The 15008-nt window shown below is 40.3% G+C and overlaps 1 protein-coding gene across 1 annotated transcript in view; it reads left to right on the top strand.

Annotated features, from left to right (window-relative positions):
- NECAB1 (N-terminal EF-hand calcium binding protein 1) overlaps positions 1-15008 on the top strand; it is a 155341-nt gene that overhangs the window by 101950 nt on the left and 38383 nt on the right. The window contains exon 6 of the mRNA XM_084760026.1: positions 12155-12291. Coding sequence (XP_084616152.1) covers positions 12155-12291 — 137 coding nt within the window. The remainder of the gene's footprint in view (positions 1-12154; positions 12292-15008) is intronic.

The raw sequence follows: 15008 nt of genomic DNA, 5'->3' as shown, positions 1-15008 counted from the left end.
AGAATCAGTATCTTCATTTCATTAAGCAAATCAGTAGTTTCTCAAAAGGCAGCGGCCCTCACACACTGAATGAGGAAGTTTCAAACAAGTAGAACGTCAGTGTGCCACAGCAGAATGGCCGTACTCTGTGTGATACGTCCCCTTTGCGATCTCTCCTGAGGGCCTAGAACAAGGGAAGATAGACAGGACAGAAGGAGGTCCATTCTGTTGTGGGACAAAAGGACAAATGATTCCTTTTTCCTGCCTAGTTCTAAGGGAACTGGTGAACATAGAGTCGGTTCACTCTGAATGAATACTGAGCCGGATGTTCCGGTTTCATAGATTTGAGAAGCTAATATTGCCAAGTATGTCACCCAGCTTAACATCCTATCCTCCATGAGGGTCAGGAAATATTACTCAGACCTGAGTAGAGACACTCAAATTAGTTCACTGCCGTCTAATCCTAAGGTGTGTCAGGGCCTCTTCTGAACATAATGAGTATCGTCACTGTGACCTTCTGGGTGCAGGATTCTCTACCTGTTGCCATGGAAAAGGAGCAAGATGTAATCCTCTGATTAAAATGAACAGTTTTGTAAGAAATAATCAAGTTACCTATGAGGTTTCTTTCATCACTGTCTCATCATCTTTCCTGTAATGCTCTGAGCCTGGAGCTCAAAGTACAGCCTTGGAATATGGTTTTTGTTGTTTGAATAATAACTGAATTAATTTTGCATCATCGGTTTGTTAAATTTTTTCAACAATATAAATCTGCTTTGATAATGCCTAGATATTTTTAAAAATTTGGTGTCAGTGATGAAAAGTAGACTGGTGTAGGCAGTAGGAACGTGCATGACACCCCTTTTATTGTCTGAGGTTTGGCTTTTTAACAATAAGGTTTCTGGTTGCTTGATTCAACACAGAAAACCTGCATCAAATATGTACTAGGATATGAAATTATTAAACAAAGGCATGATGATCTGGAGACACTCAGCATAGTATAGATTTGATAAACCTTGCCTAAAAACTGTGACTTTTCTGATTAAAAAAAAAATTTTTAAAAACTCCAAGACTGACATGACTGAAGTCTCTCTACAGAAGATCAATGCATCAATGCATTTGGGAAATGTTGCTTCCTTCTTTACTCCCTCTGCTTAAACAGGACTTCCACTGCCATCTACGAAATGTTTCCCTTCCATTTTAATTGCTTATTTACAGCCCTAAGTGCTTTCCGTGCAGCAATGTCCTCGCTGGTAGTTTGAGAATCAAGACCCTTTGGCTTCCACTGGCTCATGAGAGTCTGATGAAGTCATCAATAGGCTGCTGTTGTGTATTAAATGCCTTTAGACAGTAGACACAGAGAAAGCATATGTGTATTCTCCTGTCCCGAGTGAATGCCTCTGATCTGTGTGCAGCTCGCTTTGAAAATGAAGGATTTGTGTGCAGCTTTCTCTTGCTCCTTACCAGTGAAATATGGCTTCTAAATCTTGTTTTCCATTTCAACATACTGAATACGAGTACTATCTAAAGAGACCAAAGTAAAATTATATCTCATAACTAGTAGTGTTTTATGTTTAATGTGCCACTGTATTTTGTTTTCTGCAAAGTCCCGCTGGGACAAATTCTTGGCTATTTATCATCTGAAGAAGCTAATAGTTTGGGGGGCTATTATTTTTGTTAATAAAAATTTAGTATTCTGTCCAGAAGTTGGCCATAGGCACAAGTGGAATTCAAAATTTGGCAGGTGCTCATGTGTTTAAAACCTATGTCATTCCCCGCCCACCATGGTGGTAGAGAATGCCCACAGTATTTTCATATTCAATCATTTCTTCTGTCTCAAAACTTGTTCAGATCAAAGAGGATAATGCATCTTGAATGCAAAAGATAAAATATGGTATTTTGAAAATGCATTTCTGTCGGGCAATTTGGTGACTTGGGCATGTTAACTGAAGACAACTATAGCACTAGGACTGAAATAGCAGTATCCATCTGACACAGTGCTGGTTAGCAGGAGTCAAGTAAGAGGCTGTTGCACTTGGGGTTATGTTTGCTTCTCCCTAGCCTCATACTTGTTCTGTGAGCATAAAATGATATCTGAAGAAAAATGTGTGAGCGAGCCATAATGTAGAAAGCACCATGTTTTCCAGGAAAAAAAGTAATATTTTATAATCAACAGATATAAGTTAAATCTAATTTATGTATGAATATAGGCCAGCAGTCTTTGTACTAAAAACAAAAAAGTATCATTTGGTACTGTGTTGCACTTCAAAGAAATGCAGGCTAGCCATGGAAGAGCTAGCATATGAGGAGTGGTAGAAATTACTGGCTTGCTAGTGTTTACACACTTTCTTGCCCTACTGCCTGCCAAAGAGCCCCATACTTTACAGGCTATATCTGTCTATTCCCACAGCTGTTCAAATATATTAAGATAGCTTATCTCTACCAGTTTGGTTTTTACACACATCTTGACCTTTTTATTGTTGGATGAAACAAATGTGGGAAAAATGACACTAATCAAGTGTAGAGCTTAGTTATTTTAAAGCAAACCCCTCACCTCTCCAATCAAAAAACAAAAAACTACCAGTGACCACAGGAGCCTTTCCACATGCTCTGGCCCAGTTGTAATCCTGCCTTTCCTGAGTGTAGCCAGCAGACTGCCCACACAGTCATCACATGCTTGCATTTCATTGTGCCACATGGATGTCCCCTCTAAGAAACTGGAATTGTGCTGAATTTTGTGTCTTGTCCATCACTTTTACCTTGCAAGTTGCCCAGCCTATCTTACTTATTTGCTTTTTCCATGTGTCTATAACAGATCAGCTAAACTGTGCTCGCAGTCCAGGCATCACTGGCTACTTCACTATGGTTGCATGATCCTCTGAACTCAACATTTGCTTCAAATTCTTAGCTTAGTTCATCGTTTACTTCCTAAAGCTGGACTTTGTAGTGCCCTTTCATCAACACTCACAGACTGTGGGTCATGTGTTTTGATGGCAGCAGCCTTGTCATTAATGCCCAAATCAGGGTGAGCAAGGTCCATGCCTGGACACTGCTTTTGTGTGGTCTATGAACACAGCCAGACTTTTTAATAGAAAACATTGTATGGCTTCTTGCATACTCCAGTATCAGGATACATGACCACTTGTTCACAGAGTCTAAAATCACCAGTGTAAAACGTGTACCTTACTTCTAAACCCAGTTTGCCTATACTTAGAGCCTAAATCATCACTCTGTTTGAAGATTCTCTAGACATTTTTGGCAGTCTATTTTAGGTGTGGTTTAATGGATTCCTGAAAGGGTTCATAGCAATGTTATACCAGAGTTCAATTGTTGACAACTTGTTTGGCCATGGGGCAAAGGAAGACTTTCATCTTAGAAGTCAATTTTTTTCTGAAATCTTTAGATATTTCTATTTTAAAACATATTTTGTTATTTTTTTCTAACATAAAAGTATGGCTTTTTGAAAGGTGTGATTATTATTTGATATGCAGTTTACCTCTTAAGTTGTAAGATTTCTCTTGTGTCTGTGTATTCAAATAAATTTTACTTTTACTCCTTTTTCTTTCTTACTTACTTTCTTTTTCTGGATAGGGCCTTGTCATGAAGCCCAGTCTTGCTTAAAACTCACAGTCCTCTTGCCTAAACCTCACAAGCAAGCACCACACTGATAGCCCTGGTCTTTGCTTTGTCTTTTAAGTTCAGTGCTATGCTGCTCAGAATTGATGCTCCCTCATTTTCAGCATGCAAGTATTTAATGAGAGATCTAGTTTATATCAGGCAAGCATTTTTATTTTTGTTTCTTTCTTTGGTTGGTTGGGTTTGGGTTTTGAGACATAATTTGTCTGTGTATCCCTGGCTGTCCTGAAACTCACTCTGTAGACCAGGCAGGCCTTCAACTCATGAAGTTCCACCTGCCTACGCCTCCTTAATGATGGAATTAAAGGCGTACACCACTACCAGCCAGCTTGCAAGAAAGCACTCTTAAACACTAGCTTCTGGTGCTCGATTACTCTGCTCAGCTCAGATTTTCTTCTTCTGAATTACATTGTCAATAGGCTGACTAGTCTCTGTCTTCCATATTAGTTCTTTCCATTCGTAATCCTTTGTTTCTTTTCATGGCTATTCTTTATTGTTAAAGTAGTTCTTTTCTTCGTTCTTATCAAGGTAGTATACATGGTCATTTGTTTTTTCTTCCTTCTAACCTAGATTTTCTTTCTTTCCCAATTCTCATAGCTGTTTGCTCTGGTTTGTATACTTCTGTGATACTGAAAAGAGGCCTGAGCCTAGATGGTGAAAGATGGGCCCACATAGGCTTAAGAAGACAACAAAGTTTAACCACACATCTAACATTCTAGAAAGGAAAGAAGAAAGCAGTAAGTCAGAGACAAAAAAGGAGTTGGGGAAAGATCCTGGACAATGGGCCTTTATCTGAACAAAGTGAAAGACATAATTCAGAGGAGGCAAAAAGAAATGCTTAGAGCACGGTTGGTTTGATCAGTTATATCCCATGTATTTATCCTTAGTGAGAGGCAAATCAAGGGTATAAAGACTTTGTGACTGACTCTGCCACAGAACTCTGAATTTTAAACGTCATATTCCTCAAAGACAATTCCATGTGTCAGCACTTAAATACAGTACCAGATCTGTACATAAAATATGTTTATCATAGAGAAAGCAAGGTAGGAACTATGCAGTAGAAAATATAGGTAAACAGCCCTGAAAAACATGTGTACAAGAAATATTAAACTAGTATTATATAGACTGCTCAGGTTGTAGTCATGTATTTGGGAGTGTGTGTGTGTGTGTGTGTGTGTGTGTGTGTGTGTGTGTGTAACAACAATTGAAAAAAAAGGCCATGAATTTGAAAGAGAGCAAGAATGAATAAATGAAAGTGTTTAGAGGGAGGAAAGAGGAGGAAAATGATGTATCTCAAAAGATTTTGGAAATTTAAATTTTTTAGGTGAAAATACAGGAATAAATAATTTCAGAAAATCCATTTATATATGAAACCACTACATACCAAATGCCAACTGTGCATTTATCTTGACAGTAATTCCTACATATATACTGCGGCAGATAAATTTAGGTCCTTTTTTAATTTTGAACTACTTATTATAATTCCTGACATCCTCCTTCATGACATTGATAGAGATAATAAAGTTATAAAAATCTATGAGCTAAACAACATAACATGCACTTCTCATGATTTTCTTGACTTGCTCCTTGAAGAAACCTGGTGATAATTATTCCTAACAGTGAGGAGAAAGCTAGAACAGTTTTTTAAGTTCTCACAGCTGTCAAAAAGACAGAACATATCTCATGTGGCCATCTTCAGAAATCCTTTCTTTGGGGGGGGGGATTTATTTTGTTTTGAGATTACAGTATAATGATGTCATTTACCTTTCCCTTCCCCCACCCTTCCAATGGAAAAATGGATGACCAACAATTTCTGCCTAATGATTCAGTTTGTGTGATAGTTATCAATAACTTGTGTAAACATTATTTGGCCCTGAGAAGCACAGTCAGCTTTCCTTTCTTCATAACCTTTCTAATAAATAGTCGGGAAGACTGAACGATGTCTGAAAATAAAGATATCTCCCACAAGAGCAAGGCTGCTTATGGAGCTTTGTTTCAGAGGCAGATAGCAGTAGCCTTGCCAAATGTGGTAGCCTCTGGTGTCCTCAGCAAGGAGACAGTGTGACTAGATTCTACCAGCCTGATTAAGTCTCAAGCACAGTAAGTACAAACAAACAAGTCTGATGCTCTAACTGTTCTGATTACCCGAGGTGACTCACATCAGGTTGATGCGTGAGTTCTCTGCTCCTCCCAGCATGCAGATGTGCAGCGTTCACTTGCTGAGAAATGATCTTGCAGTTAGGATGCACAGGCAGCCCTCTAAGAAACACAATGTTCAAGTTAGCTTCAAACATGGGGAGTTATACTTGAACAGATACAAGCCCTGTGGCAGTTTCACACACACAAAAAAAAGCTCACCTTAAGATGGTGGCATTTCGGCTTTCCAAAGACAAAAATGGACATTTTAGTGTGTGTAGCTAACAATTTCCACCTAATAATTCAATTTATGTGACAATTACTGCTGACTTGAGTGAGCATTATTTGGATCTGAGAAATACAGTCAGCTTTCGTCCCTCCATAACCTTTCTAATAGACAGGAATGAACAATGCCTGAAAACAAAGAAGAATCTAGACACCCCATCCACGCACTGGCTATCCCATGCTTTATAGATTCTTGGAAGTCCGTTCCTCCATTCCACAAACACTGCGCTTGGCTCAAATGAATATGTGTCAAATACCAACACCCCAGCCTTCTGGGGAGACAGGAATGCAAAGATCCCTTTTTGTACTTCACGATCAATCCATTTGTTGAGGATGAAAGGTCCAGGCTTTGACATTTTCCAGCTTGTTATCTCTATTTAATTTTCCATCTGCTTCTTTGCCACTCTGCCTTCCAAAGGAACATCTGCGTGTATGTGGGAGAAGGAAGGAGGTTGGATCTGTGCCACATGGGTCTGCAGTCTCAAAGCATGGGATCCAGAGGAAAGGAAGGAAAGAAGACTAACAAACAGACCCCCACACACAAAAAAAAAAGATAAAAGAAAAGAAATGAGGACAAACAGTCTGCCAAGAGGGAAAGCTGTATTTCCCTTTATAGTAGAACCACATGGCCAGGCAGAGCAGGCAGTGGCGTGTACAAACAGCATGAGCCACACACGAGGCAGCTGACGACTGCACACATCTAGAGCACACAGGGCTCAGACGTTCCTTCCGCCTCCCCAAGTCTACATGTCATGCCTGTTCCTCACATACCCTTAACCATTTCTGGGGCAGCTGGTGTGAGCCAGGAGCTTTCCTGAACACTCAGGAAACCAATGAAAAAGATAGAACCTTTACACCTAGGGATCTGACACAGATTACAATATAAAATGGCAAATCCTACTCCCCAAGTAGAGAAAATAGGTTCCAGGAACACGGAGAAGTGAAAGAGATGGTGTGAAAATAAATCATGATCCCAAATCAGTATAGGGCATGAAGAAAGAGCTGTGAGCTCAGCCTGGGAGGACAAATAGAAATGTTGGAAAGCAAGGTTTTCTTTAACTGGTCCTTCACTTGCTGGTCTCCAGTTCAGTCTATCATAATTTCATTTTTTTTTTCTTGTGGCTGGCTGAAATTCCATTGTGTGTTAGATTGTGTTCCCTAGCCATTCATCTGTTGATGAGCACCTCGCCAGATCCATTTGCTGACTAGTGTGAACAGTGCAACAGCATGTAAGGACTCAGGTTTATTTAGGTATATGTCCAGGAGTGGTCACAGGGTAGCCTGTTTTAAGACAAATACTGCACGTTCTATTCCATATGCATAACAAAGACTTAAATGTGCATGTGCATGTGCCTGTGTGCATGTGTGAGTGTGATGAAGCTAGAAAGGGGACCATAAAGGGGAGAACGAAATATGAAGGGAGTGAGAGGGCGAGAGAGGACAATAGAATTATTTGTGACATGAAGCAGAAGGGAGGATACTGCGGGGGGGAAGGGAGAGGGAATAGCAGTGGGAAAAGGAGCATGAAAATGCCCTCATGAAATACATTACTCTGTGTGCTAACAAAAATTAGTTTAAATTTTTAATAGAAGACAAGCTATTGATTCTCTAGAAGCAGCACATACCAGCAACTCTTTGTGTTTTTTTATTTTAAATCCTAATCTCCAAAAGCTTTGTCTCACTTATCATCTTCCCCAGTGTCAAACTCTCCACATTTCTGTCCAATATTCTCTCCCAGCTGGGTTAGAACATTTCATAATGTTATTGCAGACCCACCAGAGGCCCATAGAAGAGTGGGTAAGAAATAACACCCACATTGCTATCGTAGAGCAATAATAGGAAAAGCACAGTTGTCTGATTTTCATTTTCCTTAAATGTCTAACTTTGTGGTCAGCCCCAGACAGGACATCCATACCATTCTCTCCCCCCAACCCCCACCCCACAAGGCTCAGGGAACATCCTAGAAGACAGGGCAGAAAGAATGTAGGAACCAGGGAATTGGCATGATTCATGTCAACTCCATGGACCTGCACAAGACTTAGCCTGTCAACATTCCAGCCTAGTGATGGAGGAGCATAAAATGCTCCATCTCTAGTCAAAGAGACATTGGCAGTTCATGTATGATAGAGCCCGGGAGCACCATGCTTGTTCGGAGGGGGTAGCCACTGGCAAGTTGCCCTGATCCAGTAATTGCCCCACACCTATGCACGTGCAAGCAAACTTAATTAAGCTCAATGGAGTTTTTAAAGACATGAAATTAGAAGGGGGGACATGTTGGTGCAAATGGGGCAAATAAGAGAAGGAAATGGTGAGGGATAAATAGTTGCAAATACATCATGTATGTAGTTTTGAAGTATCTAGCTTTAGTGGGGTCTTTATGTATAGAAAAACAACATCAACATAATAAAAAGTTAGGGTAGACATTTATCTCCAAAACAAAGCCCTTAAATACTAAATGACTATTTACCTTAATCATATATATTTGGCATTCCCTGTGTCTAAGATGCTAAAGTCAGAAAGAAAGAAAGAAAGAAAGAAAGAAAGAAAGAAAGAAAGAAAGAAAGAAAAATGACTTGAGTATTGACATTAGCTAACTGTAAAAAAAAGAAAAAGAAAAAAGGCTTCTTTTAGCTCTGACATGACAGTGACAAATATTTAGCATTTAGATGAAAAACAACATAAGGCCGACACTGTGGCCATTGCTCCCTGGGTGTATTGGTTCTCCTCTGTTCGGTGCTGTCTGCAAATGTGTACAAATTTGCCATCCTGTTCAGGATTAGTCATAGTTTATGCAGAGATGCGGATGAGCTGGCATAATCTCTGACTTTGCAATTGTGTCTTGTGTTCATTTTAATAAATTTTATTTTTAAAATATGTGTTGGTAAAATTGGGAACAACTGCAGTGTGAGAATCAAACACAGCCTTTATTCCACGAGCAAGCTTTCCAGCTCAGTGGAACGCTTCCTTGATTGTATTTTTTTAAAAATATGGAGAAATAATTCTGTGAAGTTTTGTCTGCAAAACTTAGTAACCTCTGAGATCAAATGGGGTATTTTGTGCATTTTACTCGATTCAAATTATTCAAAGTTCTTATATATATTATATGCTTATTTTCTTAAGGAGAGTTTAAGGACAGTTTTGAATTCTTAAGAAAGGCTACAGGATTAATGGATTTAAAAAAAAAAAATGTTCCTGGGTGAAATGGGCGTTTTTAAAGAATGGTGATTGAAATTTTGCTAAATAAAATTTTCTATCATGTTATTCTGTGGACAGGAAAAAATGGGGTAATTTTTATGGGGCCTCCAGTAAATACTTTATAATTTAGAATTGATAGAAGCACAGAATATTTTCAGTTTGTAATAACATAGCCTGATATGCAAGTGAGAAAAGTGAGGTCCCCAAAGGATAAATAAATAGTTTCATTTGTTTGGCTTTGCGACCATCCCAGCTAATTCCCCAGAATATCCTGACTCATGGCAGGAGCTCATCGTCTTACTTTGGTTTTGTATTTTTCACCAAATACATCATTTTGTTTCGGGACAAAGACAAATAAACCCTTCTATGGATGAACTGAACTATATCCTTCGCACCCAAATTAGTTACTACTGTGTCACTGTGACCCGACTACCTGACAAAGACTGTCTAAAAGGGAAAGACTAATTTTGACTCATGACAGAGTAGGTGAGACACAGCTGAGAAGCAAGTCCGCGGCACTGTGAGCTTGCAGCAGACGCTTCGCATCATAGTGAACCAGAAGCAGGTAGTGGCCGGAACCAGGAACCAGATGTAACCATCAGAGCTCATCACTAGGGCCTTGCTTCCTCTGACTCTGACTCAGTCCTCATCTTCCACAGGTTGTACAACCTCCTAAAGTTAACTCCACCAACTGGGAAGCAGGCATTCAAAATGTGTCTATGAGGAACACTGAGATTCAAAGCGCAGCAAGATGCTAAAAATTCAGATTTAGCTGGTTCCTAGTAACTTGAAACAGAGATTCTGTTGCTGTTCATTCTCTCTAATCTGGCCTCCTTCTCCTCCTCCTCCTCCTCCTCCTCCTCCTCTTCCTCCTCTTTATTCTTCTCGCACATATTACATCCTGACTGCAGTCTCCTCTCTTTTCTTTCCTCCCCGTCCCTCCCTCCCTCCTCCCCCTTTCCCATCCACTTCTCCTCTGTTTGCTCAGAAAAGAGCAGAGCTACCAGGAATATCAACCAAACATGGCATATCAAATTGCAGTAAGACTAGGCACAAACCCCTCAGATCAAGGCTAGACGAGGCAAGGCAATCCAGTAGGCGAAAAGGAGTCCCAATAAAATCAGGCAAAACAGTCAGAGACACCCCCACTCCCACTGTGAGGAGTCCCACAAGAACACCAAGCTACACAAGCAAAGCATATGTGCTGAGGACCTAGCTCAGACCCATGCAGGGTCCGAGATTGGTAGGTTCAATCTATGTGAGTTTCAATGAGCCCTGCTTAGTTAATTCAGTGGGCAATTTTCTTGAGGTGTCCTTGATCCACTTGGCCCCTACAATCCTTTCTGCCCCTTTTCTGCAGAATTCCCCGAGCTCTGCCTAATGTTTGGCTGTGGGTCTCTGCATCTGTTCCCATCAGTTGCTTGACAAAGCCTATCTGATGATGATTGTGCTAGGTCCTTGTCTACTAATACAGATATCAGGGTGGGTTGGTAACACTTGAGGGCTTCCTCTTCTCTGAGGGGGGGAGATGGGAGGACTGGGGGAGGGGCGCATGAGAGTAGGGCTAAGAGGAGAGGAGGGAGGGGGCTGGGATAATATGTAAAGTGATTAAATAAATAAAGGAAAGGTTTTTTAAATATATAGCAGAATATCATTAAGGATCATTTCACACACTTTTGTTTTGTTTTGTTTTGTTTTGTTTTGTCTTTATATTTGGTTCTGCCCTTCATCTCTGGGTTCTCCAGCCTCTGCTTCCTGGCCCTCTAGGCAGTTTCAGGCATGGGCTGCCTCTCCTGGCATGATTCTCAAGCTGGGCAGTTACTGCTTGGCCACTCCCACAATCTCTGTGCCATCTTTACCCCAGACATTTTGCATGCAGGATAAAGTGTTGGTTGAAGGTATCGTGCCTGGGTTGGTGCCCCAGTGCCTCCAGTGGAAGCCTGACCTGGTTACAGGAGATGGCCAGTTCAGGCTCTGTATCCCCTATTTCTAGGACATAGCTATAACCTGGTTTTCTTCCTGAGACATTACAGGGTGGCAACTAGAACCTTCTAGAGCAATGGTTCTCAACCTTGGGGTCACAACCCCTTCAGAGGCCAAATAACCCTTTCACAGGGTCATCTCAGATTATTGGAAATATCATTTAGTTACATTATGATTTGTAACAGTAGCAAAATAACAGTTATGAAGTAGCAATGGAAATAATTCTATGGTTGGGGTCACCACAGCATGAGGAAATGTATTAAAAGGTCGCAACGGAGGAAGGCTGAGAACCTCTGATCTAGAGTTCGCTGGCCTGCCCTGAGGAGCTGTGCAAGTGCTGCTGCTAGGTCCACATCAGCCAATGGCTGGCAGAATACATGGAACTTTTGTGGTAGACATTAGCTGCAGTCTTTAGCATCCCTGAGCAGAACATGAACAGATTGAGTAAACTCTCTAAATATTCCAAGCCTAGCATCTTCCAGATTTTAAAATAACTACACCTAATTTCTCTGCCTTCTCCAGAATACAGATCAAGTGTGATAAATGTAGCAAGAATGAATTATTGCATTTGTGGAAACATGACTATATTTTGTGGGTGCGAAGGAAAAAATGCATGATGCTGTGGTCATTATTTTCATGAAACATAACAAAGCGAGTCAGCTACATTTTTCTCCAGATATCTACTACTTCATAGTGCTAAGGTTTGTTCTTTTTGCCAAACTTGAGGAAAGTGCAATGAGAAGTCATATAGTCTAATCAGTTTTTAAACTCAGCCTCCGGCAGGTGGACACAGTCCTACCACAGATTTCTGGGACTACACCTCTTTTCTCTCCAGTTTTGCTTCTGGGATTAGTCTAAGACCAAGGGGTACTCGGGGGAAAAATCTTTTCCTGGATGTTTGTCTCTATGACACTTCTAATTACATTTGTTTTGTAACCCATAGGACTACCAAGAAGCCTCCAACTTGGAACAATTTGTCACTCGATTTTTGTTGAAGGAGACCCTGAATCAGTTGCAGTCTCTCCAGAACTCTCTGGAGTGTGCCATGGAAACTACTGAGGAGCAAACACGTCAAGAAAGGCAACTAACGTTTTCTGTCTCTCTGATGATGCTGTACTTATGGGAAGGCGTTGAGGGGTGATTCTGATTATTCTAGAGAAAGCTAATTTCATGAATTAATCAATTTTAAAGAGTGCCAAGGACCCCTCTAGGCTATTTGCTTAGGAAAAAACTAACCTTTTATTATGTAGTCTGTCATTTATTCAACAAATGTGAATTTAGAATTTAGGACATAGAGAAGAATTTAAAAGACAAAACAGATGATATTAATATATGTTTAAGAAGATATTATTCCTTAAGCAGATAAAACCGATAAAGATAAAACATGTATACTAAAACTAAACTGCAAAGCGCAGCAAGATAAATACAGAGGAAGGGAAATGACTTGTCAGTGGGTTTCTGAAGAGTGAAATATTAAATATGGAAGAATGGAATTTAAGTCTATGGCCAGGTCTTCTAAATCAGTATAATTTGAAAATATGGTTATGTTCAAATGACCCTGGCTATGTTGGAAAGGTTGTGTCATTAATTACAAGCCAAAATATTTTTAAATGGAGACAAGTGAGTGATGAGAGAGATTGAAAAGCTAATGCTACCAGTTAACAACATAATTGAGGTGTGAATGCCTAAAAGAAGCCTGTACTATAAGCAGGTACAATGATATCCATTTGGTATGTTACTCAATTGACATTGTGCCTCGCAAGATGAACAAGGACAAAATTCTTGCTCCTCTGACATGCATTGGTTAATATGTCACTTTAAGCCCCTAGACATGCCTTATGTGACATTTGCATCTTGAAACCATGCAGTACAGTTTTTGAATGGTGGTAGTAATTTATTCCATAAGATCAATTTTTCTAAACAAGGCATCTCTGTAATATTATGTAATTTTCACCCATATGTACAGTGTCAGATGACAACTGTCCAAAGTCCAACAAAAGAAAGCTTGTCATTTCAGAGTACAGTGAGGCTGTCTGTGCAGATGATGGATTTGGGCGTGCAGGAGGTGGATGTTGGAATGCATCGTTCAATGGATCTGTGTACCCTTCTTCACACTCACCCACTCTTTTCACTGTGTTGAGTGATCCCATAGCAAATAGCGAAGTATAGGGAATCACCTCAGTCTGAGACCATAAGTGAATGTCCTGAAGCAGAAGTGAAATTGATTTCATGCTCTTGGTAAGGAAATAATGGTCCTTACTATTTCTTTGGTTTAGATCACGTGGACCGAATTCTTTCCTTTTAGAATCATCATTTGCCACCTGAGAAGAGACTTAGAAAAGAGTCAGCATGCCTCTCCACCTCCATTCTTAGGGTTCTCTTTTTCCCCTCTATAGTTATTGCCTACAGGCGTATGCCACACCCAGCACCACGCACATAGCAAATGTTTAATGAACAACCGCTTTTTGCATTAGGCTTGCTTTAAACTTGTGCTTGCAACCAGAAGCTACATAACAGCTGTGTTTAATGAGAAGAAACAAAATAATACAGAGTTTAAGAATCAAAGAAGACAGCAGAGGATTAATGGGCCTTTTACCTCTAGATTTATAGCCCCAAACTGATTGAATAATGGGAACTGTTGCAGGTTTCTTGTCAATGTGGACAACGCTGTGACATGGAATTTGGCTGAAACCTCCAGGGATGCCCAGGTTCAACACCTTCCTGAGATACTCTCAGGAGTCTCTGAATAAATTATTTTTTTTTTAATGTGTAGAAAAAAGTACACTTCTGTGGGTTAATGCCTGTTATATACAGTATGAAGTTTCGAAAGAAAGCATTCTTTAGCCTCCTAACCCAAAGGGCTGTGTCTCCTTTCCTAATACTATATTTTCCTATCTGCTGCCACCAAAGGCCAACAGGAGCAGAGGCTCCAGGACCGGTGACAGAATGACAGTAAGATGAAGCTGTCCTGTCCCAGCATATCAATCAAACCAGCCTTGCAAAAACTTCCTAGGCCGAGAAGCCTTGAACTGGATCTTTAGAAGGACTTTGAGAGTCAAGACCATATTCTCTATGGGGAGAGTGGGTCCCAGCCTACCCCGTGTTGGATGCTGTCATCTGGCCAGCTTTTCCACCCTTTTTTGTCACTCCACAATTCTTTATCTATAATATCCATGTCCCCTACCGAGTCCTCTAGTTGTGCCTTGTGTTGCCACTTAATTAACTCAGACTTGAACTTATCTATCTTCTCCATTAGTTTTTGCATGTCTACATGCCAGGGGCTTTGCATTGCCCCCCTCTACATGTTAAAAAGCTGGAATTGAGTGAATGGGAGTGGACCCCACAGAAGAGCAGCACATTAGGGACAGTGAGCAGGCCAATCCATCTGCTCTCTGGAAGATCTTCAATGCCAGACAGATGCACTGGAAGTTAATTCTATCATAGGCGCTGTTAGTGGATATAAAAGAACGATCTAATAAAAACCAAAGATTACAGAAAGTTAGTCTAACAACGATATATGTAGTACATATTTGCATGAGAAAAGAACAGAGTGAAGAGAAGGCAAATCAGGAACTACAAAACTCTTGTTTTTAATATCACAAAGGAGGATTCCATGATACCCTACACAGTCAAGACTTGTAAGATGCAGGTTTCATTAAAATTCCCAGGGTCACAATAATTTACTTCCCCTTCGGCATCAATATGGCTTTACAGTGTAATATTTGTGAAACCAAGGGATACAGACTTTTGAGAAGGGTGAACTCTAGAGACAACATCTATGCCTTCTAGAAGCCCCA

This window comes from Acomys minous, assembly GCF_964271855.1.
Source record: "Acomys minous genome assembly, chromosome: 1".
NCBI classification, from domain to species: Eukaryota; Metazoa; Chordata; class Mammalia; order Rodentia; family Muridae; genus Acomys; species Acomys minous.
The sequence above is the reverse complement of the archived record's forward strand: the minus strand, read 5'-3'. Positions and strand labels throughout refer to the sequence as shown.